The following is a 24053-nucleotide window of genomic DNA, read 5'->3' on the forward strand; positions in this document are numbered from 1 at the left end:
GGACAGAGAAAACAACCTGACCTGGAGCAAAACACCCTGAGGAGGATACTCATAGGAGGCAGCATGGTGCTACTGGTCTGCAAAAGGCTGGGATGACCATCCTATGCCCGTCAGTTGAAACATGGCCCCAGCTGCTCCTCCTGCCTGTTTCGTCCTGGCAGGGGTCTCCCCACAGGTCCTGCTCCCCCTTCCTGAAGTGGCTGCCCCTCTTTGCTGTTACAGACACCAGCTTGCATTTCAGACATTTCTGTTTCACTGCTGTGTCTGGTGGAAATGGGTAACTAACAGCCACTTTTCAGTATATCCCAGAGACCAAACTTAAACTGGTTGAATTCAGATAGCCATCTCAGAGACAGAGGAAGAAGCCTATCCTGAAGAGATCAAAATAGTTTCACTTCAAAGAGGAACATTTTATCTCAAAAGGCCCAAACAATTTATTTCACAATTTCCGAAATATTCTTTTTTAAAAACTTTGTTACCAAAATAGCATCTTAAATTGTAAGCTAGCATATGCTACAAATTAAAAATAGTAAACACAACATTTTATAACTAAAGATAAACAGAACATTTCTGTGGGTCAAAGAACTGTTTCAAACTGGCTCAATGTATCCCCTCAAAACTAAACATCATATGGTTTTGCTGAAACTCTCCCCAGATTTCTGTTGTGTCTCAAGGCAAAGGATTTTACTTCCAGTGCTTCAACCAGGTCACTGTGGGGGTTCCAGCAGAGGTGGGTGCCACTGAGGTGGGTGGTGGGGAGGACCACAGGCTGGAGGTGACAGCCTGGGAGCAGTGCTAGCCTGTCCCTGTCATTCCTCAGTGACACTTGCTCACCCTCTGCATCTCGCTGCCTGCCCTGAAGCAGCAGCACTGGCAGCACAGAAGTCTTGACTCCCATCCTAGAAATTTCTTAATCAGACCACAAGCTCTTCCATGCAGAGCACCAAACACAGCTCTGTATTTTATGAGGCTCCTGAACTCCACAGTGCTCCAAACAGCAGTGACAGGAGTGATAGTGATGTTGTATGGTACCACTGGCACTGCTACTCTGATGGAATAATTTAAATCCAGTAAATAACCAAGCAATTAAAAAGAACACATGAAAAAGCTGTATTAACAACCAAAGTAATTATACATCATCCCAAACTGTATTTTCACAGAATGTTTGACGTTACTACTGGTATTACTACTGCTAACTAAACAGAGCAACAGGCTGCCAGGGCTTTAAACAAATTGTATCTATTAGCTTTGGCATTCTTCCTAGCAGCCAAGCATTAGCAGTGACAAAAAATCATTTAATATGGCTAATCATGGTCATTTTCTGCACAGTTTTGTTGTAACTGCTCCTTCTTCTATAACCAAGGAACCAGAAAACAACCTGCTTTCCTACACCAGTGACAGAGCTCATGAGAAAGTTTTTTTCTCTTGGGGACTCCTTGGGCCAACCAAAAATGACAACAAAAAAGAGGGCAGAAGACATCTCTGTGGTGCCAAGAGTTCAGGAAGGTGAGTTTTCCAGGAGGAAGTCTAGAGAGGCAATAGCCAGCCTGATAAGGTGGGAGAGAGGATATCAAAGAAAAATCTGAAGTCCTGCACTAGGTGCACCTGACAAAGTGACTTCTGCTACCAGACCATTCCTCCAGTCCCACCTGTTTCACAAAACAATTTCATTTGTCTCCTTGTACCACAGCAATTCTGCAACTTCCAGTGAGTTGCTTAGAGCTGATCCTCTGAAAATTCATTCTGTAATCCAAGGATTCATCACTATGGAAACTGCTTATAATCAGTACTTTTTATAGCTTAAAACACCCAGCATCAACAAAAGGTATTGTAACTTCAACTGAAGGTTACTGCATTCCCACTGGAGATTGTCAGCTCTGGAAAGGGGACATGCATCTTCCTGGCAATTTAAGGGAATGGATGATATGAAGGTATCTAATTAAGCTCATAAATATGAGCTCTGCTGACATACAAGGATGAACCTGTGACACCACGCAGCGAGTGGTGGGTCCATCATGGGCAATGGCATCAGCCCAGCTCAGACACCTCCTTAGGTAAGGATGGAGAGAAAATCCTCCTGTGCTCTTCCCACTCTCCCAGTGCAATAAAGTCACTAGGCTCATCTGACTCATCTGATTTGATAAATCATGATCAGATCTTTTAAATAGGCTTGATCCTTCTGCCCTGACAGCATTGGCCAAGATCAGTGCCTGAGCCTTGTCCTTGGCAGGGAAGGATTTACAGGACCCCATCAACCCACAGAGTTCACCAACAGTTTCTAACCACAGAAACAGAAGAGCACGTTCAAGGGAACAAGGCAGGACTACAAAAAATTTGAGATGCTGGAGGGAAGCCTGAACATTTGAATTGATCACTTGGGTCTGCTACAGCCAAGTGCAGTCCTGCTCACTTCACCTCGCACCCCAGAAGCCCCTTGCTTCTGCTCATCTCCGAGATATTCCTGTGGAGGAAAAAAGGGTGAGGATAAAACTTAACTGTACCTGTGGCAGCTGGGAAAAACACTCCAAAAACAGTGAAGAAGGACTCCCCCTGGCTGTAATCTGGCAGTGTGTTGTTGAACATCAGCTCTTCGGAGTAGCCAACGAAGCCGTGCTCTGTGGAGACATGGAGGGCGAGAGGAGAACCTCAGGAACCACCAGGGCTGCAGGAGCCCCTCCAGCTGCTCTCAGCGACCACCCCCCTCTAAACACATGCACCTGCAGGGGCTGCTTCCAAGGACCATCTGAAAGGATGAACATCAACTTACATGGTGGGGGAGAAGGCAGAAACCAGGGTTGCCACTCCTGCCCCATCTTTCTAAGGACACGCACACGAGTTTTACTTTCCAAACAAGTTTTACAGAAGACGGGGGAGGGGGGAAAGTGATGGGTGCTATACCAGTGTCATGCACCTGGTTTACTGGGTATGTAATGGAGGATCAAACCCCCTCACTACACACTTGAAGGATGGCTCAAATTCTTCCACAAGTCTCAATTTGTTAGGAAGGGTTAAGCCTGACAGCTGGCGTGCAAGGCATTAATTAGGAAAGGTTTTAGATGCTTATAGACAGAAAACATAACTCACAAAAGCAGGTTAAATAATTAATGTGTGTGACTATTAAATAATAATTTCATTTTTAACGGGCAACACTGCTTTTTGATGGAGTATCTTAATCTGTGGAAACTTCTCCTCCCTGTCAAAAATCCAAATGCTTATGCCAGTTGGGTGTGGAAGGTGAGCAAAGTCGGTTCCTTTTTTTCTCCTGCCACTACAATCTATTTCCACAAGACATGTGACTCCAATAACTTGAATTTTCTCATTAGCAGGCAGGATGCTGTTTATGGCTGCACAGGGTGATGGCCAGAAATTAAAAAAAAGACTCCATCAAAGCTGTCCCATGCCTCAAAGACAACATTAATTATGTTTGGACAATAGATTAAACCAGAACATTAAATCAGAGCTCTGAGCACAAGACATATCCATTTAAAGTCTCAGAATATAACTAACCACAGAGCTTTGAAGTTTTCACAGAAAAACCCTATAGATAATCAAAAGTTTCCTACTACATCTGTATTCATTGTGTTGCCCAAACATGGATGGAAACACACTGATAGGAGAGGTCTCCTGCTGCTAGGCTTTGGAAAAGCACTAGCTCTCTTCGCTAGGAACGAGTTCCAGATGAGATTTATAGGGAACAAGCTCAGTGCAACACACTGACCTCTGGACCTCACAGATGTTTGCAGAAAGTGCAGTTTCTGGAGAAATAGAGGGGGAATTTGTGTAGGCTGTATGCTCCTGTAAGTCCAGACCTATGTGACTTCAACTGAAATTGATGCTCATGACAGCACAGCACATGGCCAGTCTGCAGAGCTCCCACCAAACTGCTCAAGGGAAATGTTGGTCCTTGGCCAAGTATGTGCTCCTCAGAGAAACGTTAATTTTTCATCTAAAAGGTGAACAAAATACTCATCTCATCCCATGAAGATCTGCAGACCTTCTTCAACCAGAGCTTTGAAGCAGCAGCATCAAATACATCTATGCCACTTGATAAAAGTTTACCCCACTGATTCACAAAAATCTCCTGTGAAGTGAACTCTAGCCTCTCTTGACAGTTTACTCTCACATATTCCTATCATTCAGGTTTTCCCTAATCACAAATTGTCCTTTTTGTACCACTTGCCCAGTTTGTGGAGGTCATCTGAATCCTGACCCTCTCTGCCAGGCTGCTGCGAGCTCCTCCCAGCTGGGGTTCATTTCAGGTTGAATCTGCACATTCCCTTTTCTATCTTCTGGGAAGTTAAGAAAAATGCCAAATACCATCAAACTGAAAACAGATTGTTGCAGGACCTCACCAGGCACAGCATCCTGCTTTGTAAGTAAACCATCTCCAACTGGGGTCTTCCAATGGTGTTTTGGGGCTATATAATTCAAATGAGGCACTTTGGGTGCCTTCTGTTTCCTTTCTCGTACAAAAGGCCAAGTGTACAGACCAATGAACAACCAGGCTACATTTTTTGTGGTACCATTTTGGCCATATTATGGCCACACACTGACCATGAGACCCATGAGTCCAATGTCTAACCTGCACCTGTATGCATCTGACCCCTTTCAACCTTAAGAAATTAAGTGATCCCCTAGTGCTCCATTTATTTATATGTTGTTCCCTTTCCTACTTTATTTCCCTAGGTGGAAATCCTCCGTGGAAGAGACAAAAGCCCAAAGCCATGGCAGATGTCACTGGAACCACAGAAAACAACAGCCATGGATTTGCTGAAAGAGACACAGGATGTGCCTACAGCTCTATCCCACTTCTGCTTCCTCTCCTCACAGCTCTGGCAGGTGAGAGGCCATTCCACATTTCCCCTGTATACAGAAACCAGGAACCTTCTTGACTAATTGAAGAGAAGTTCATCCAAATGTTAGTTGTCATTGCACCCTTTCTCACTCAATCACCCTCCTGTGAAGCCAACCTCACATCCCTTTTGCTCAGACTAGGATCTGCAGTCACCTCAGTTTAGGGGCACATGAGCATGGGGCTGAGGACAACATGCTGGGAGCATCTCCTGCCTGCCCATGTGCCTGAGACCAGTGCAAGACATCTGTGACCTTTCAGCTTATTAATATTAATGTGACTAATTGTAGCTGACAGGGCAATTGGGCTGAAATCATCCAAAACAAAACAGGAATCAGCAACTGAGACCGATCGGTTAAACCAACAGAGCCCTCGGTCAGTTGTTCAGAGAGTCAATTATCCACATCCCATTGAAAGTGCACTTCAAAAGGACGAGCTTCGGAAGGAGGAGGGAAGGAAATGCGATAGGTTCTATATTTGGCACTCTGATCTTCAAACGAGGCAAGATCATTTTATACATTTTTTCTGTAAGGAGATCTTTTTCTCCAGCTTACTGCTGGGTATACGATCCAAACCAGATTGCTCCCTTCTTGTTCATTACAAAATATTTGTCTGAAAAATTTTGCTCTCAATCAATTTATGCAACCCCACAGCCTCTAAATCCTGCCTTTAATGATCCTGCTCTCAGCTGGCTTGCAGAGGGCTGGAGCTGAAGTGCTATAAACAATCTTCCCTGTGTCATGCTAGAAGAAAAGAATCCGGTTCCTTCTCTGTGCCGTGTCAGCCTTATGGGAAATGCACAATAAAGAGCAGTAACAATTTATTTTCATCATTAGATACTCAATAAGTAGAAAGCAAATAATGCATTTCTCAAGTGGTTGAGCTGATCCAAATAAACAATAGGGGAAAAAAAATACTTAGAGCAACATCTGAATTATTCCTGTGATTCTTCACAAATCAAGTGTTCCAGTTGCTCTTATTAAAATGATGTTATAAACAGTAAAAACTACCTAACAAGTTTGAAATGGAAGAGTTTTCAGGATGAGCATCCTCTGTTCACATGTGCAGGGGGACAGGAGGCTGTACACCAGCCTGATGTAGCCAGAGGAGGAAGAAGATGGTCACAACTCTGATGTCTTTCTATCCATCACAGATGTCTGGGAGGAGGCACCAGCTTTCATCTGGTTGCCACTGCTGCATCCCCTCTCTTCCCTTGGGCTTTTCTTGTACTTTCTCCCACCTCTCACCCTGTGGAAGAGCATCAAAACATGAGATTTTTGGCACTCAGGACTCCCCTTATGAGGGCAGCCCCTCCATGAAGCCCAGGGTTACAGAATGGGAGCTCAAAGAGCTTGGAGAAGGGGCTCAAGGCGAAGCTGTGGTTACACAGGGTCAGGCCATTATGCAACAGCACAGAGCACAGCAGCACTGCCAAGTTCCAGGCAACCTGGAGCTCATTACAGATTAGTTAAGTCTTGGCCAAATTCAATAAGCCTGTTCACAAGCTTAAGGTTAAGTAAAGCCTGGCACCAAGGCAAGGGCTAAATAGTGCAAAAATGGAAAACCACCTTAAGAAACAGCTCCCTGAAGACAGTCCCATATTGCACTCTGCTTGTGATTAGAGATTTTAATTACGAAGGTGAATGCTGAAGGCTTGAAATGGTGAGATTTTTTCTTTTCCAAAATAAGTGAGCCCACACATTCCCTCCTGGAAGGTACTTGCTGAGATTTGCTTTCAGGGGAACAGCTGGAAGTGTTTGTCTTGCAGCACATTTCCCAGGTCTGACCTCAGCATTTTCAGGATCCTGTGTGATGTGTAAGACATGGAGTGCCAAAGAATAATTACATATCCTTGGCATAATTATCTCTGCTCTCTATCTTTTTCCCATTTCTTCTTCCACCACTAAACCCTTCTGGCACAAGTTCTGAATTCCAGCTCTTGGATGCCAGTCCAAGCGCACACCCAGAACGAGGTGCTGCTGTGGGTGCTGGAGATATCCGAGCACACCACTGTGGAGAAAACAGGAATGGTCCTCACAGCCTGGTCCCACTGTGCCATCCTCATCTGAACACACACCTCTGCTGTAAGATAAAGTTCCACTCCTCACCAACCACATGCTTACATTTTCCTCCTCCAAACCCTTAGCCAAGGGCAAGGTACAAGCCCAGAACTTCTGAGCTGTTGACTCCCCCACGGGCAAGTCAAGCCCTGTCAGGCTGGTTATCTCTCAGAGGTTGTGGTCTATCAGGTGACTGTTGGGTGTCCTAAACCAAATTAATTCCTACATAGGTTGAAGTGCTCTACAGCAGGGAAGGAGTGAAATTCTCCCCCCAGAAGCCCCTGAAATACAAATTCTTCTCCTGCCTTCAGAATAAGATCACCCATCGTCTGGTGGTGACCAAAGTCCCCCAAACACACATACAACCCACAGCTTATCACATGAGAGCAGCATATTCACTTGTCAAAGGAAAGTTAGGCATGCCTAGCTTAAATGAAGTAAAATTTGGATGCCAAAGCACCACCAGCAATAGGTTTTTCAGCATCTCAGTGTGCAATTGCAGATCCGCAGCATTAACCATCCACACAGGAACTGTGGATGTGCAGAGATGGATGCAAAGCCATGAATGTTGCCAAAACCCCAAGGACTTTATCTTTCTGTTCTCCCCTGCCCCCCTACTCTATGCAAACACCAAAATTTAACTTCAGGCAACAAACAGCACAGGATCATTTGATGCAACAGCTCTGGATCTCCTCAATGAAGTGCTGGATGTGCTAGAAAATGACGTGGTTCCAGCTGACCACAGCCATAGCCCTGCAGTGCCATACAGCACACCCAGCAATGGGCACTGAAAATGGTGCACCTCTCCAGGGGATTGGCATAATCAGAGAGGCATGAAGAGGGCACCATGGTCACAAATAACACTTGAATCACCTTTCCCAACAGAATGAAAAATAAATCAATCAAAGCAGTGCAGTCACAAGCCTCCACATCCCTCCATGTACACACCTGGCTTCCTGTGTTTGGGCTTGTTTAACACCAACATTAACAATCACATTCCCAAGCTCTTCCAAGGCTGGCCTGTTTCTGTAGCCATGCCTTCACAACTACCCAGCTCCAGCTCCCAAGGTCCTCCCAATATTTTTTCCCAGGCAAGTCCAACACTACCACTGCTGATCCCAGGCACTGTCCTACTGCTGCCACCCTGCTACAGGTCAGTTGCAGGCAGGAAAACAGGCAGAGGGCAGTAATGCTGGAGGTGGAGAGAGGACAGTGTGGTGGTCCACTGCTCAGCTTGCTGTGGCTGACACTCAACCTGTGGGATGCATGAACAGATTTTCACCAGAAAGTCCCAGTTCTCCAAGACAATGGTAAGGGAACTGATGAGTCATGGAAGCAGAGGGCATTGAGCGGCAGAGCCGTGCTGGCAAGAACAGAGAATAAACATGACATTTGCTGAACTTGTACAGGAATACAAAAATGTTTTGACATCCTCCAGGACATCTCCTGCTTCACCTTTGGAAAGACAAGTTTTGGCTGGAAGACTGCGAAGAAGCAGAAGGAAAAGAGAAGAGCTGCAGGGGAGCAGAGCTTGAGGAGGTGGGACAAACTGATGAGACCGATGCCCCTGTCTCCTGTCAGCTACCACTGCACTCGCCTACCCAGGGGACCACATGCACCCAACCCAGCTTGCCCTTTTCTGCAGCTCCAGTGCAATGCCTGTGCCATGTGAGTCAGCACGCAGCACTGCACATGCCCTGCAAGCCAGGAGCACATCAGCTCCAGGCTGGACTTGTGGGCAGCAGCACAGCTCTATAGCTGCAGATGGGGCATGTGCAGCCCAGCCCAGATGGAAAAGAGCAAACACAGGATCATTCCCTCTCCATATGTCACAAATGATGTCATGACTTTGCTTCATCTCAGTCCTCAGGACCACATCCCGCCTGCAGGCAGCTCCAACAGTCTCAGTATTTCTGCTTTAAGAATCTTAAACAGGGAAAGGGAAAAAATAGAGAGGAATTTTTGTATTGAACACATGCAGGTCAATGATTATGCAGTGATAAAAATGAAGCTATTACACAATTAACACATCAGCATGTGGCCACACTGACAGTGCAGAAAGGCTGCAGAGCATCTGCCTGAGCTGCCAGGGCACTGAGAGATGCAGGATGTGGGAGCTCCTCAGCTCCTGCTCTAACCCACCCTAACCTATGTTGCTGTTGGCAGCCCTTAGCAGAAAATATTGGGAAGAGGAGCTAAGAATGCAAAGAGACTCAATTCCCTCTGTAATTTCATCCCTAAATGTCAGTTAAACACATTAATGATCAAAAGGGCTCAGAGTGACCACAGACCCCAAGCCACAGGGAGCAGAAGCAAAACCAGCACCTCTGCCATTGCTGTGACCTCATGTGTCAGAATGATGCCAGCTGAAAATTGCCACAGCTGGCATCACCCCACACCTCACAGCAAGTCAAAAGGGCCCTCAGAAGGGCCAAAACAGAGCAGTAAGAGGCAGCCCAGGGTGGGGAGAGAAGCTCATGGCTATTTTTCCACTTGTGAACAAATAAGCTCCTATTTTATCATAAGCACTAAGGAGATTTCATGAATCAGGACAAACACCACACTTACGTTTCAAAGTCGTCAGAGCTGCAAGTAGCAAAAAATAGACAGGTTTTAGTGGGAAAAAAAGTTTGGCAAGAGGGTGGTGGTGAGGAAGGATTAGAGCAAATTTAAAGAAAGCAGGGAAGGAGTTTCCTTGCCCAATACTTTCTCTGCACCCACAATAAAGCCAGCAAACCTAAAAAGAGAGAGTATGTACAGTCTGTAATTGAAGGAGCGAAAGCCACAGTTAAAACAATCTAAAAAGGCCAAACCCTGAGAAAGGCAACTGGAATCCCTTATCTTTTGATGGAAAAGAATGTGCTCCCTGAGATTAATGACGTGTTTACCCAAAAGGAAATCGCCGCCCTTCTGAAGCAGCGAGTGTTTGTTCCTCCCGAGTCGCTGTTTTCTGCTCCAGAGCTGATCTCCCAAACCGCCTGTTTAAAGTCAACACACAATGCGGCTTCCTGCTGCTGTGGGCTCCGGGGGACCCCACCATTAATCCTCTCCCAAAAAGCACCCTCCACCGCACCTGCGTATCCCCACCAACCCCGGCAGAGACAACCCCGGGGTATTTAGATGTCACTTAGGGCCGGAGCAGCACAGGGACGCTGTCCCGCTGCCGGCGATGCTGCTGCAGGGCGAGGAATCACCCCCGAGCACAAACACCGCTCAGCCGAGCAGACAAATCAGCAAGCGGGAGCCTGACAGCGCTGTCGAGGGAAAGCACTCTGGGCGACCTCTTCTTAAATTGCTCAGGGGTTCTGCAGCGCGTCCTGCAGGTCAGCCTGCTGCAGGATGCTTCTTGGAAAGAGGTTTGACATCAGCCAGTGCAATGGTCTGCAGTGTAGAGGAGGCTTGGGGGGACATGGGATGTCTGCGCTGAGTACCCTCAGGCGAGCAAGAGAGACTGGAGCAGAAGCGCCAGGGCTGATCTGTTTGAAACTATCGAAACCCTGAAAAAAAGCGTCATCAGCCCTTGACATATTTATCCTTTTTGGTAACTGCACCCCGAACTCCTCGTGGAGCATCCCAGCTGTGAGAGCCATCAGATCACGAGCACCTCCTCTCCCTAAAGGCAATGGACCTGCAGGACTGGGTGCTAGCCAGCAGCTAAAAATAGCATAAAGGGCAGAATAAACAAAGGGAGCTGCTTAAATCTGTCTCCGATGTTTGTCTTTAGCTAATGGAGCAATTTTCATTTCCAGGATGCTGTCACCTCTCTCAGGTCAGGAGGTAGCCCACCCTCCCTCCAAGCTCCCCCCAGGCACACCACATCTCCTGCAGGACTGGACGGGGTGAGAGGAAATGCTAATTTCTGCCCACTCCCCATGTGCCTGCTTTATCTCTGCCTCAGCTTCTCGGGAAAGCGGAAAACCACTAACGTACACAAGAGCACACTCAGATCACAAAAGCACTGCTTAAATAAAGGAAAACTTAGGAATGTGCCCAGAAGTAGCTAGTAGAGCTCTTTGGCACTTACTCTGTCTCTACAGGTTGGTGGGGTTTAATAATTAAAAAAAAAAAAAAAAAAAAAAAAAAAAAAGCCAGAAAATGAATATTTTCTACAGTTAGAAACTCTGAAATTCTGGTTAGGAGAAAAAAAGTAAGAGGTTTTAACACAGGTGTTTCAACTTTTTAAATTCTTCTTATGTTTTGCATTATTTAATGCTAAGCACTAGAGTTGCTGTAATATATAAATCCTTCCATTACTTAATTATAATTCAATTATTTAATTTCTTTGATGTGGTATTTTCAGCCTGGCTTGTTCACTGGTATTCAAACCAGCTGGCAAAAATTATTTTATTCATTGCAAAGAGGACAAGAAGTACAGTGTCCCTTGCTCCATCCTTCTTCCAGAAAAATCAATGGGGTATCATTATCAATTACAGAATGGTATTTCTTGGAAGTCATGCCCAGAGTGCCCAGCTGTGGGAAGCTCTGAAGAACTTCTCCAGTGAAAAGCCCTAGGCTTGAGAGATCAGAATTTGGGCTGAGTTAAGGCACAACAATTGGAGGAAAATGAGTGGCAGTTCAGTGGTGATGACACACATCCTCTGGATTTGTGGAGTGACCTCCCCTCCATCTCAGAGTTACTCCATGTATAATTTGGGACAAAGCCAAATCTACACTGATCAAATCCCCATCTTTCAAAGGAAAGATGATACAACTTAATCCACCAGATCCTGCCATGAGCCTTCTGCCATCCTCATGACTACAGCACCCCATGCTCCCAGCTTCCCATAATAAATTATGGATATATTATCCACATGACAGTGGTACTTCAAAAGAAAACTATTCTTTCTGTTGACTTTTTGATTTTGTGTCTAAAATGATAGTATCTTTTTATTTTTGGAAGGTTTTCATTATCCTCTATATGCAATACACACACAGCTACAGCCTTAAGTCTTGCTTCAGAATGCAAATCAAACCATAACAGCATTTGATTTTGGAAAGGTTGAGCAAGATGTTGTCACCTAAAAGGAATTTTTGTTTGCTTGTTTGAAACTATTAAATTAATTCTGTGTATGTCATAGAATACATTTTCCCTACAAAAATCAATTTTTCAATGGATGCATTTTCCCCTTTGAACAAAAAAAGAAAAATCAGAAAGAACCACTGAACTACCATCCAGGTTAGTGAAGGTATAACCAGAATAAAATCCCTTACTTACGGACAAAAAAATGCCAAAAATTGTTAACACAAGCAAGGAAAGAGGATGAACAAAGATAAGGACCTATTTCCCACAGAGGAATGCAAACTAGAAGTGACGTGGCTGGAGGAAGAATCTAATATCTAGAAGTTATCTTAATAAATTAAATCCCTAAATAAGGAAAGCTGATTCAGGGCACAGCTGAACTGTGACTGGAATTAAACACTGGAGGAATGAAAAAAAAAGAAGAGGCAAAATATCTCCATCATTTGAAAACTATTATATGGTGGCACCAAAAAAAAAACAATACAATTAAATAAAGCTGTCCCATCCAAACACAGCAATGAGGAGAGAGGGAGAAAATGTGGGATGATATTTATCTTCCTCAAACCAGTCAGCTTTATTAGTTTTCTAGCATTAAACAAGTTGCTGCTGAAGGAGAGCCTGCACAGGAGGTTTTATAGGAGGAATGGATGGGGAAACCCCACATGAAAGCAGAGTCTAGAGAACAAAGCCAGCCAAGGTATTTCAGGATTTATTTGCAAGTTCTAGGAAGATGAGCTTAGCATTGCTTCACAGGGAAACAGCGAAGCAATTAAAGGTTAAATCAATGTGTACCAAACCTCCCGTGTACATCAGGAACTCTATTACCTACTGAGCAAGTTTAAACCTGTAACAACCTCAGCAAAGCCTCTCCTGGCTCCAGGAATGGACCTGGTACAATGGACCAGCCAGTACATGACAGCACCATTCGGTGGCACATTTTACACATTTTAGGGTCTCAGGGGAGGCCAAGACTCTGCTCATCCCCAGTAGCACGTGGCAGAGGGCTGCTCACTCCCATGGCTGCTCAGATGGAGCAGCCCAGAGAAGACTGAAGAGCACCAGAGGTCTTCCAAGCAAGGTAGTTTAATGTAAAAAGGAAGGACACCGGATTGTGCCAAGTCCTCAAGAGACCCAAAACAGTGGGTTTAGGCTGCAGGAAGAGGGAGTTAGCCTGGCATCGCTGTGACTAGAGCAGGGTCCGCGGGGACGCAGCAAAGGATCCACCACTGGAAATTTTTCGGAGCAGATTAGATGCACATGGCATCCATCCCCAGTGCAGCCCAGTAGGTGCAGGAGGGCGGGACCCGCAGACCCTGAGCCCTCCTCCCCTCTTTACCCACCTCCTGGGAGATGCCTCGGGGCGGTAGGCTCGGGAATCCTGCCTGGTCTCGGCAGAGCAGGGACACAGGGGTGCCAGTCCCAACCCCAGGTGCAGCAGCTGTGCTGACACCTGAGCATCTGCCGACAATCGAGACTGCTGCTCCTCAACACAGTCCTACTGCTGGATGTCCTCCAGCAGGGAAACACCGTGAAAACCTACCAACAAACAGGGCAGCAGGGCTCCATCTCAAACTAACTGCTTTGGTTTTTTCCTTCTAAATAAACTGCTTTAAATACCTACTTCAGAGAACCTGGACAGAGTGGTGTAGCTTTCCTCTCACTATCTAAATAAGGCCTCTAACAATGTTATCACTTTCCAAAACACATCTGTCCTGCAGCTCCTAGCCCAGACAATTGGCAGGTAACCAGTTAATAAATGTCTTCGCCAGACTGTTGAATAGGCTGGCCCCCACTCAAGAGTGATGTCAGGGCCATTCAATGCACTATAATTGGAAAAACCTGGGAAAAGCAATCCCATGTTTTTTAATAAATAAAGAGTGTATTAGCAGCCTCCTGCCTTTATCCACCACGGTGTGTACCTTGTTCAGTAGCAAAGTGGGATTTTATTTTTTTTCTGCTGCTGCTCGCACGGTGATTTCTACTTGGGATTTGATGCCAGTTTCCAGATGTGTCTCAGGCCAGGAAGTCAGCAATCAGCCGGGATAAAGCCTCTGGGATTTGCTGCAGATCATCTTCTGACACACACATCCTTCCTGCACCCTCTCTTATGATATTGGGGCACACCCCTTATGCCCAAAAATAAAATAAAACAACCCAGACCCAAGCAGAAGCACCTGATTAGGATGTTTTGATCACTTTCATATTCAATCTGTGGGAATATTTTTAATTAATTCAGACCATCAAAGCCCCAGAGGCAGCATTTGAGGCATCTTTACAACACCAGAGTGTCTATATACATAAATCACTTCAACAATTGCAGGTTCCCTGTCTGCTGGAGCAGCTCCAGGCAAAACTCATCTCCCACAAATCCTTACCAGTGGTACCCAGAGGACAGCATCAGCTCCCAGCTCGGCCATAGAACATTGGAGGGGAATGAATCCTCCAAAGCACTTGTCCTCAGAGGAATAAATGAAAATGATAAATGAGTTTTCTGGGCTCTGCGTGAGCAGCTTAGGGAAGCTGATACCCAAGCGGGTGACATGAAGGATGTGGTTTGCATGGAAAATAATCCCAAGCAGAAGCACCCTGACAGCAATATGCCTTTCAAACCTCCCTGCATCCCTAAGAAATGAACTACCCAGATTTCCCAGCCTGAGGAGAGGGGTTTAGCCCCACACAGCCAAGCTCCACGCTCACCCCAGCCACGTGGTACCATCTACTGCAGGACTGGGGAATCCCAGCCCAAGGGGACACAATTACTGAATTACTAACAAGATAATTTATTTTTCACCCCCACCAGGCATTTTAGAGGCTGTTGTTGGGCCTCTTTCACTCACGTTGTGATTCCTTTCATCTCCCCATCAAAGCACAACCAAATTAACACCAGCCCTCCTCCCTGTGATGCCCCCCCCATGAGCTCCCACAGCCGCTCTGCTTTCACAGGGCACCTGGGAGCCACTGCCAAAACAGGAAAGCAGGCGCCTAATTGAAAGGGAGTATTTGGGAGTCACCCTACACAAAAATTAGCAGAGATATGCTAGGAAAATAAAATAGTGGGCATTAACGGACAGCTTATCTTCTTTTTTTTCCGTGACTCTAATGTTCAGGATGTGAAAAGGCCAAAAAGTTTCACATACTGTTCTGAGAAATTGGTCAGGGAAAGGAGCATCCTCTCCTCTACTTTCACCGCTCCTCCCAAAATAACTCAGGTTGATTTTGAGGTATGGACCTCCATCATTAAAATACAGACATACACAAACCAAAACAACCCTGCATTGCTACTGTGAAAATTTGTAGCTAGTGCTGGGTCTTGGTGATGGGTTCAGAAGTCGAGCACTGACTGATTTCAATTCACCTGTGTTAGGTTTGCTAAAAACACTGTCCTGTGCTAGGGAAAAAGGGAATAGGGGATGTCTCCTGTCTGAAGGAAGGAGCACCAGGGTCTCTGTTTCTGGAGGAGGGACTGAGCTTTAAGTTGGGTGGCCAAAGGCAGCTCAAGGAGGCTGGTTCTCAGACAGAACAGGGAGCCCCTCTCCTTGCTACCCACCCTTGGCAGAGATCCCAGCCTGGGACTGTGACCAAGCCCCGGGGGAAGTGCCAGCTGAAGCCAAGGGAGGATTTAGGATTAACTCCAAAAAATCAGTCCCACCCCACCCTGCAGGCAGCCTGTGGAAAGCAGCAAAAGCCCTGGGGGCCAGGCAGAGGGACAGGGTAGGCTGGCAGCAAGCAGGCTGGCAGGCCCAGAGGGGTCAGCAGCATCTGAACAAGTGACCCAGAGCACTCCCGGTCTGCTGGAGGCACTCAGCTCCTCCAGTCCCAGCTCCTGGCTGCAGGAGCCCAGCTGGCTCTTGGAGCAGGAGCGAGCCACAGCAAGAGAGAGAAAAAAAAAGGAGAAAGAGCAGCAGGAAGCCCTGCTGAGAAGCCCCCTTTTGTGTAAACATGCTCCGTCCTCAGACTAAAAATAAAGGCAAACCACAGGAAGGGAGTGAGTGCTTGGACAATATCCGATTTGGTGTGTGCCTGGGTGTGAGCTGCGGGAATGGGGAGAAGAGCAGGGGACTCCACCCAGCCCAACCACACAAAGGCAGCCAGTTAAGACCTTCAAGATGGACAGGCATTCCTGGAGATTATTTAAATTCAAGTAACTGCTGCTTGGCAGATGTGCAGTCCTTTCGTGTCTGCGCAGCACTTGGAAATGTTAAGTGAGAGAAAAGGCTGCCATGGCAGAAAAGGCAGGATGGCTGCACAAGGCCCACTTTATAGGGTCAGAGACTGAGACCCAAGGCTGTGAACTGAAACCCCATAAACCTGCTATAAAACAAGGACAAGACCCAGACAAGCTGTCAGCTACAATGCAGCTCACAGCTCCAGCCTCAAAAATCACCTCTCCCTGCATGCTCCTCTGCATCTCAGTTCCTGCTGCAGCCACAGAACCAAACTGAAAACAACTGCACGCTTCTGAGGGCTGTGGAGGGCTGATCAGTGGAATGCCCACCCCAAAGGGGTCTCAAATGCTTCCCCTGGTGCTGGGCTTTGGTGCACTGCACTCTGCCATTGTCACCAGCTGCCTCTGGAGGCTGGAGCTGCAGCACCACCTGCATGTCCCACCTGCAGGCTCCTTGCAGGAGGGATGCTTTGCTGGTGGGTGCAGTCCCAAGAGACAGGCATCCATCCATCCGTGGGGCGCAGAAAGCGGACAGCACAGCGTGAGGAGGCTCCTCGGAGCCCAGCGCTCACCCTTGGTGCTGACACACCACTCAGAGGCCTTCTGGGGAAATGCAGGACTTGGGAGGATCCCCCCGCCCAGGCCGGAGGGAAACCGCGCTCTCACAGCGTGGAGACGCAGAGCGGTGCCCTGCCAGCTGTGCGGGTCCCACCCCAGCGCTGCGCTGCTCGGGGCTGCGGGGCTGGGATCCGGCCACCATCAGCCCGATCCCTTCCCTGCACTGGAAGCCCTCCTCTCTTTAGTCAGCCATGGCTAAACTGCAGCATCTGCAATCTCAGCCACCTCATTTCCCTTCCTTTCTCTATTTTCTGTCAGAAGAAAATGACAGTGCTTGGCAGTGGAGGAGATCAAAGACAACTATGTTGGCCTCCATTTGGATATGTTTCCTGCTGTCATTTGTATTCCTTTAATTCTTGCCTCCTGGTCCTATGTTCACTTTCCTACTATCTGGTCTCACCTCGAGTATTGATTTTTCTCTACTACCAGAAAGGTCTACTAGGAGCACAACAAAAATACAACACACTCCCCCCCCAGCCCCGTTTCCTCTAGAAAACAGCTTTATATGAAACACAGTGGTTTGGAGCAGGTCATTTGGTTTCTCTGCAAAACACGCTACAGCAACACAACTGCCCTTGCTTCATTCTCATTTACAAGTATTGCTGAAACTTTCACAGGCTCTCATTTGGGGCATTTCCTACATGCTAAATATAAAGTGTAAGTGCCTTTCCATAAGGCTCTGTCTGACAGGGGCGCAGCTGCTTCTGTCCCCATGCCACCATCCCTGCACACCACAGCAGCAGCACAAAATAAAACAGCAGCATGAATGACACTTGTGCCATCGGTGCTACGAGTACCCACATGACACCTCCTGCTACCCAGCCCAGCAGCTGAATCACAGCTGTCAATGAAAACTGAAGATCTTTCCTTAAACTCACTTTAGTAGGTCACTTGCAACCCCCCAAGGTGCTGCTGGACACAGAGGAAGCCAAGAAAAAGGTGACACCTTCTGTTTACTCGGCTAATTACACTTCATTATTGCCCTGCAATGTGTTTCCCAGCAAACAGACAGAAGAAAATGAACAGCACCTGGTGTGAGCAGGGCTGCAGGTGGGAGCCCCGAACCTCCCCCTTGCCCGAGCTGGAGCTGTCACTGCAGGCTGAACTCAGTCTGGGAAAAGTTAGCAGGAGAACTCCCACCCATGGGCGCTTGAAACCCCAGCAGACACCTGCCCTCACCCAGCTCTCTCCTCGGATCCCCAGCACAGCCCTGGGCAGCAGGCCCAGCAGAGTGGACAGCACAGCACAGCCAGGGTCTAAGGAGCCTCAGAGGTCTCCAGACAAGATCTCCATAGCTCAAATTCACAATCCTCCATTTTCACAGGCACAATGCTGAGTTGGGCAGCAGAAGGCTACAAAGAACACTGCAAACACAGATGCTCTCTTCTGTTAGAAAACCTCCAAGTGAAATATAACAAGAGCAGAAATTGATAGCTCAATCCCTGGTTAAACACCTAAATTAGTAAGACACCTTCAGTCATACACTGGAAACACTCCCTGCAAAATTATGGGTTGTCTCTAAAAGTACATCTGGAAGCTCTGAACTCTACCACTGTCCAAGTGAGTGTCACTTCACAAAGACAGCTAAAGAGAAAACCCCAGGGAACTAATGCCTGCTGACCCCAATGCAATGAACCCCCAGCTTTACCTGGATCAAGATGTGTAAAGGACCCAATGACAAAGTCCAGTGTTGAGACAGCCAGCAGGAAGAGCAGCAGGAGCTGGAGCCTGATGATCCACTTCACCCCAGCCAAATTGATTCCCAGCAGGGCGAGCAGGACAGCCAGGGAGATGCCACGCACTGCCCAGATGTTGCTGAGGCTCAGGACACCTGCAATGGACTCTGCAAAGCCAGTGATGTACATGGCACCTGCAACACACTGAGGGACACAGCTCTGTGAGTGCCCCGCAGGAGAAAAAGGGACCCCCATCCACAGCCCCACGCCAGGCTGTGGGGGCCTCTGTTCAGACAGACAGACAGACAGACAGACAGACAGACATTGGCTGTCACAGTACAGCCTTTCATGTTACTCTGGCCTGTAGGGACTGAACCTTATTGCTGTAAGACAGCACACTGCCGAGGCAGCAGCCGGGCAAACAGGGAAGGCTGGGTTCCACTGTAACATCTACCCTCTGTTAACACTCCAGGAGAAACTACACTGGCTTCTCTGAGAGAGAAAAGGATGAGTCAACTTCTGTTTGTCCCCTTCTTCTGTTTCTCTGGAGGAAAAGGTCCCAGTTCAACACCTGCCTGAAGAGCAGCCGTTTGTTTTCCCCTTCGCTGCCTCCTGGGGGTTATTTTTAACTCGGTGTTTAGTTTGGATGCAAACTCTGACGTTTCACCAGCTCCCCATCTTGCTGCTGGAATGGAGCCTGCACTTTGGAGGAGAGCACATTGTGTGAGCCGTGCCTCCCTGGGCTCCCAGGAAAGCTGCCTGTTTGCCTTGCAGCAGGACAGGACACACTCTGCCCCAGCTGGCCGAGAGCCTGCAGGACAGGACATCTGCAGGCTCAAACACCACTGCAGCACAACAACCCAAAACACCAGGATGTTTCACTCCAGAAATTCCCACTAGATGCCATTCCAGCAACAACCCTTTCCAGCGCATGGCATCCCTGGAGAACCAGGTCAGGGCAGACAGCTGCATTTGATACAGCTGGTGTGACCTTGGGTCCTGCAATCTCACCATCCCTGTCCACAGCTGAGGGATGTGCAGCTACCACACGACTGGAAAGGACAAAACCCCCACCCAAGACAGCAAGAGCAGAGCCCACATTCACTGCAGATCTCCCACCTGGGACTGACCCAGCACTGCTCCACTGAGGGTGTTCAGGACAACCTGGCTCATACCCGGGAGCTGCAGGATTTGTGTGGTTTTCAGCAAGGTTGATGGCATGCAGATGTTCAGACTTGGGCACCTACAGCTTGGAGATCCTGGAGGATTCATTTCCATCACAGGCAGACACCTAGACCAGGGGAACTACACCCTGAGAGTCTTCCTCTGCAGCACATGGCCAGTCATTCCCCACTTGCCCCAGTCAGAGCAGGGAATAGGGAGTACCCCATTTCTGGCAGTAGTTCCCTTATGACAGAGGTTACAGCACTCCCTGAGCATCCTGCAGCAGAGGATCAGGCTGCAGCTGGTGTAGGGCACACTGGGCAGAAAGCACAGCTGAGGAAGGAAAGGCATCAGCAGCTTTTGGGAGCAGGCAAAGCGATTTTAAGAGAGTTGCCAGCTCCCAGCCCGCAGCCCCTGTGCACATGGGATGCCAAGCCAGGGGCCAGGGCTGCTGCAGCCCAGCTTTTACGACCCTCAGGACAGGCTGCAACCTGATTGCTTTCCCAGACGGGGTCCTCTCGGAGAGCAAGAGTGGAAAATATGACAGGAAGGATTCTCATGTGTGGCCCATTTCCATATCTTGGCTTGTAACTGGGTTCAGTTCATATTTTATGGACACTTGCTTTTAATCTGGAGTGAAAGGAGAAGAGGGGATTATTTTTGGTTTGGGGGCTGTTCAGGGGTTTTGGAGATTGCTGTAAGCCAGTCAGTTAAAAACAAACCTCTATAAAAATGCTTCTCTGCTCACCACGTTTTATACTGTTCATAACATCTTTATGGGGGGAGAGGGTTAAGTTACTGCAGGTTTAAGTGATTATTTTCCACTCTTTTTGTAGACTACTTGTGTATTTCTGTGCCTCACCACCACAACAGCTCCTTGGGATCTTTCAGAAAATCCAGAACTGTGACTTTTGGCTCACAAGAAGTCAATTAGCTGTGGCCCTTACCCCTGCCCAGCTCTCCTCCCACACCAGCTCCACTTCTGCTGGCTCCCACAGAGCAGCAGCCAAGGCTTGCCTGATCCCTAAGGGTATGTGGAGCATGCCAAGGCCAACCTGCCAGTCCACAGCCACTCACTGAGCTTTGCTTGGCCACCCCGACCTCTCCTGCTTCGTTTAATTTCAGTTCCCACCAGCAAGGGCATGTCCTGGCAGTGGGGGTAATTTGGGATGCGAGGATGTGTCCTGCACGGCTTGTCCAGACACCCAGCTCCTCCACCAGGGTGGCCCATGCCAGGCAGCACGTTGCCATGCACAGGCTTGCTCCTGGGGAGCAGCGTGGGCTGAGTGCTCCCTGTGGTGCTCTCCCATGTTGTCCAGCATTACCCAGATTTTACTTGAAATGTTATTTTCTGCAGCAGGACAGCACAAGATTAATATCTGCATTACAAAGTTTCCAAATTTTCTTTGAATAAGTTCTTTAAATTACCTGGCCAAAAATGTAGAGGAGGCCAATGGTGCCCCCTACTTGACCTCCAAGGACAGTAGAAATCATGGAGTAGACTCCTCCACTTCCAATGCTGCACTTGTCACACACCCCAATTCCAGACAAGACTGTCACTAGGGCAACCAGAATGACAAAGGACACCAGAAACATGCCCATTACAATGCCAGTGTTTCCCTGGAATGAAAAAAAAACAATCAAATTAAGATTAATTCACACCAATCTGCTGGGCCAGAGTAAGGACCTACCACTTCTAGTCACTAGTGGTCTATGAATCTGGAGTCATTACAGATTAAAAGAAACACACACAGACACCCCTACTTGTCTAATTAACATAATTGATTGCCAAATTTAGAGCCTTTATTAGCACCCCTTTGATGAGAACCTGTCTTGTCCTTGAGCCTGGGGCTGGGCAGACCTTTGCATGAGCAGGTTCTGCTCTGTCAGTGGGTTCCTCCATGAATCACTGATTTTGTCCACTGGTTTAAAAGGAATGAGGTCAAACAATGATTCAGCCACCACAGTCAGGGGATCACTGTCTGTCTACATGGTTTAGAATGACATGCTTAAAAAAAAAAAAAACCAAAAAAAAAACCACTTTCATAACAAAAAGTAGTTTCAAAATTGAACCCCTGGGATTTGCAACGACTGATTTATTAACAGCATCAAGCTTGCATTTTAATTTTTCAGAACATTTACCTTTGAAAGCTCTGATCCCTCCAAACAATGAGATGCCAAAGAACAAATCCCCAAAGGCAACGCAGCGTGGAAGATAAATCACACTCTCATAAAGCAGCGTGCGCCGGCCCTTATCTGCAGGGTGTACTCAGAGGGGCAGGTGGCTCTCGCCCTGCCTGGGCTCAGGAGACTTTTCTGCACAGGATTCAGCCCCAGGGAAAAAAAAACAACCCTTCCTGCTTGGGGCAGAGGGAGGGCTCCAGGAGGAGCTGCTGCACTCGCCTCTGTGTGGCAAAGAGGAAAAGTCTCTGAACAAACACAGCTGCAGGTCCCGGTTGGTGGCTTTAAATGCCAGCACAACCCCTTTCTTTGGGGGGAGGAGGGGTGTTCAGTTTGCCATTTAGGATCAGATTTTCAGAAAGAAAAGGTGCTTAGTACCTCCAAAAGAATTTAAGAACTCTTCTGAGCTCAGGACCTTCCCACTCTCTTGCACGTGGCTGTAATTTATTTTCCAGGGTCAGGAGTTTTCCCTCGTGCTCCAGCCCACCTTCCCCTGCTGACAAATCGCTCAGGCCAGTGCACAGCAATCAGAAGTCTCCTCCAGTGCCCAGGGCTTTGTTAACATCTGGCTTCCCTTCCTTTTACTCATATTCCAGGCCATGTCCATATCCCCTCTTTCCAACCTCGCTCCAGCAATGCTCATCTCTGAAGTCACGCTAGCCATGACAGGGTTTTTATCACCAGCACTAAAAGGTTGCTTCCCTGCTCCGGGGTTGGTTGAAATCCCAGATTCTTTTTCCTTTCCTCTTGTTTTTTTTTTTTTTTTTTTTTTTTTTTTTTTTTGGTGAAAAAAACAGAAACATATCCAGGATGTTGGTATCATCATAAAATCCTATTTTGGTTCAGCATTTTGCTGCCTTTGACAGAGGTGTTATCTGGTCAGTGGGGAACAGAGCCAAGGATTTCTATAAACACAGCTGTGATTGGGTCAGCACCACAACCCACCCCAACCCCATACTTCTTTTTAAAAGGACAATTGTTCTTTTTCTTCAGCTGCTTATCCCAGGTTAAATGGTTAAATGGTTAATAAACATTATATGCTTCAGTTAAAAAAAAAAAAAGCAAACATTATGCAAACATTCACTTAGCCTCAGGCTTTTCCAGAAAGGTGGTAGCAGGCTATGGCAGCTATTAATGGGCAATCCAATGGTTCCTACAGAATAAAGGGTTAACACTAAGACCAAGGGGGAATGCTGGACTCACAGCAACAATAGCAAGCAGAGAAAGTGGGAAGAAAAATCCCCCATTAAGCACTGATGCTTATTTATGCATGCATGCTGGAAGGGGTTAGTGCAGCAGCAATCCCTGTTGAACATTTCAGCAAGATTAGGTCCCCTGGAACTGCAAAGCTTCACCAGCCCCAGCTCTGGAAATTTATAGCAAAAGCCTGACTCTGGGAATAGCTCGACATATGACTGTCCTCTGCCAGGGGAGCTCTCTGCCAGCCCTGACTTCTCCTCCCTTCCCTTTCATGCTAGCTTCCAGCTGGTTCTGTTTTTCTTTTATTCACTAGCTTTGTTTATATTTGTGTTTGCTCCAGAAGTAACTTGCTTTCAAAGGAGATGTGGAGGAAATAAAATCAGAAGGAAAAGGAAGCTAAAAAATCATCCCAACTTCTCCACCACAACAACTGCAGCTCCCCTCAAGACCTCCATCAAAGCAGTCTTCAGTGCAGAGTGCAAGTGTCTTCCTGCTCCTTTTGGAAGGTGTCCACCATGCCTGTGACAAAAACCCTGCCTGAAGCTCAAATCCCGTCCATCTCTGGGGAAACTTTTCTTCTAAGTTCTTAAATTTCTAAGGGGAAATTTTGAGGTATAATACAGTATTTTGCATCAAGAGGGGACAGTACTCCAGGCTCTGACCCTCAGTGAGATACTATCAAGGACCCAGCAGTGGAAGATCCTTTGATAGCCGTGACAATTTCACCTGACTGAGGATTCCCCATTCAAAAAATCAGGAACTCCAACACTGGCATGTTTGGAAGAGACCTCCTTCAGTGGTGTTGGGAAGATGGGTGAGTGGCTGTAACTACTTTACCTGAAAAAGTGTTAATTTCTCCTCAACAATACAACACAAGGTTGTCCCTGTTCATTGCCAAGGTTGGTTGTTGTGTTTTCCTTTATCTTTCTGAAAGCTAAGATAGGAAACCACTCACAAAGACCACTTCAGCTGCACATTTTAGTGGAACTTTTTGAAAGCTACAAAATACCAGAGGGCATGAGCAACATCTAAAATAAAGAGCATAGAATCCAAAACACTTGGGTGGTGATGGAGATACAGGGAGGGAGGGCAGAGGAAAATGTTTATTCAAACATTC

General features: G+C 47.2%; 1 protein-coding gene across 1 annotated transcript in view; it reads right to left on the reverse strand.

Moving 5' to 3' along the window:
* SLC12A8 (solute carrier family 12 member 8) overlaps positions 1 to 24053 on the reverse strand; it is a 47957-nt gene that overhangs the window by 19236 nt on the left and 4668 nt on the right. The window contains exons 4-6 of the mRNA XM_053982344.1: positions 20984 to 21175; positions 18364 to 18595; positions 2502 to 2615 (exon numbers count right to left, since the gene is read on the reverse strand). Coding sequence (XP_053838319.1) covers positions 2502 to 2615; positions 18364 to 18595; positions 20984 to 21175 — 538 coding nt within the window. The remainder of the gene's footprint in view (positions 1 to 2501; positions 2616 to 18363; positions 18596 to 20983; positions 21176 to 24053) is intronic.

This window comes from Vidua macroura, chromosome 7 (assembly GCF_024509145.1).
Source record: "Vidua macroura isolate BioBank_ID:100142 chromosome 7, ASM2450914v1, whole genome shotgun sequence".
Lineage (NCBI taxonomy): Eukaryota > Metazoa > Chordata > Aves > Passeriformes > Viduidae > Vidua > Vidua macroura.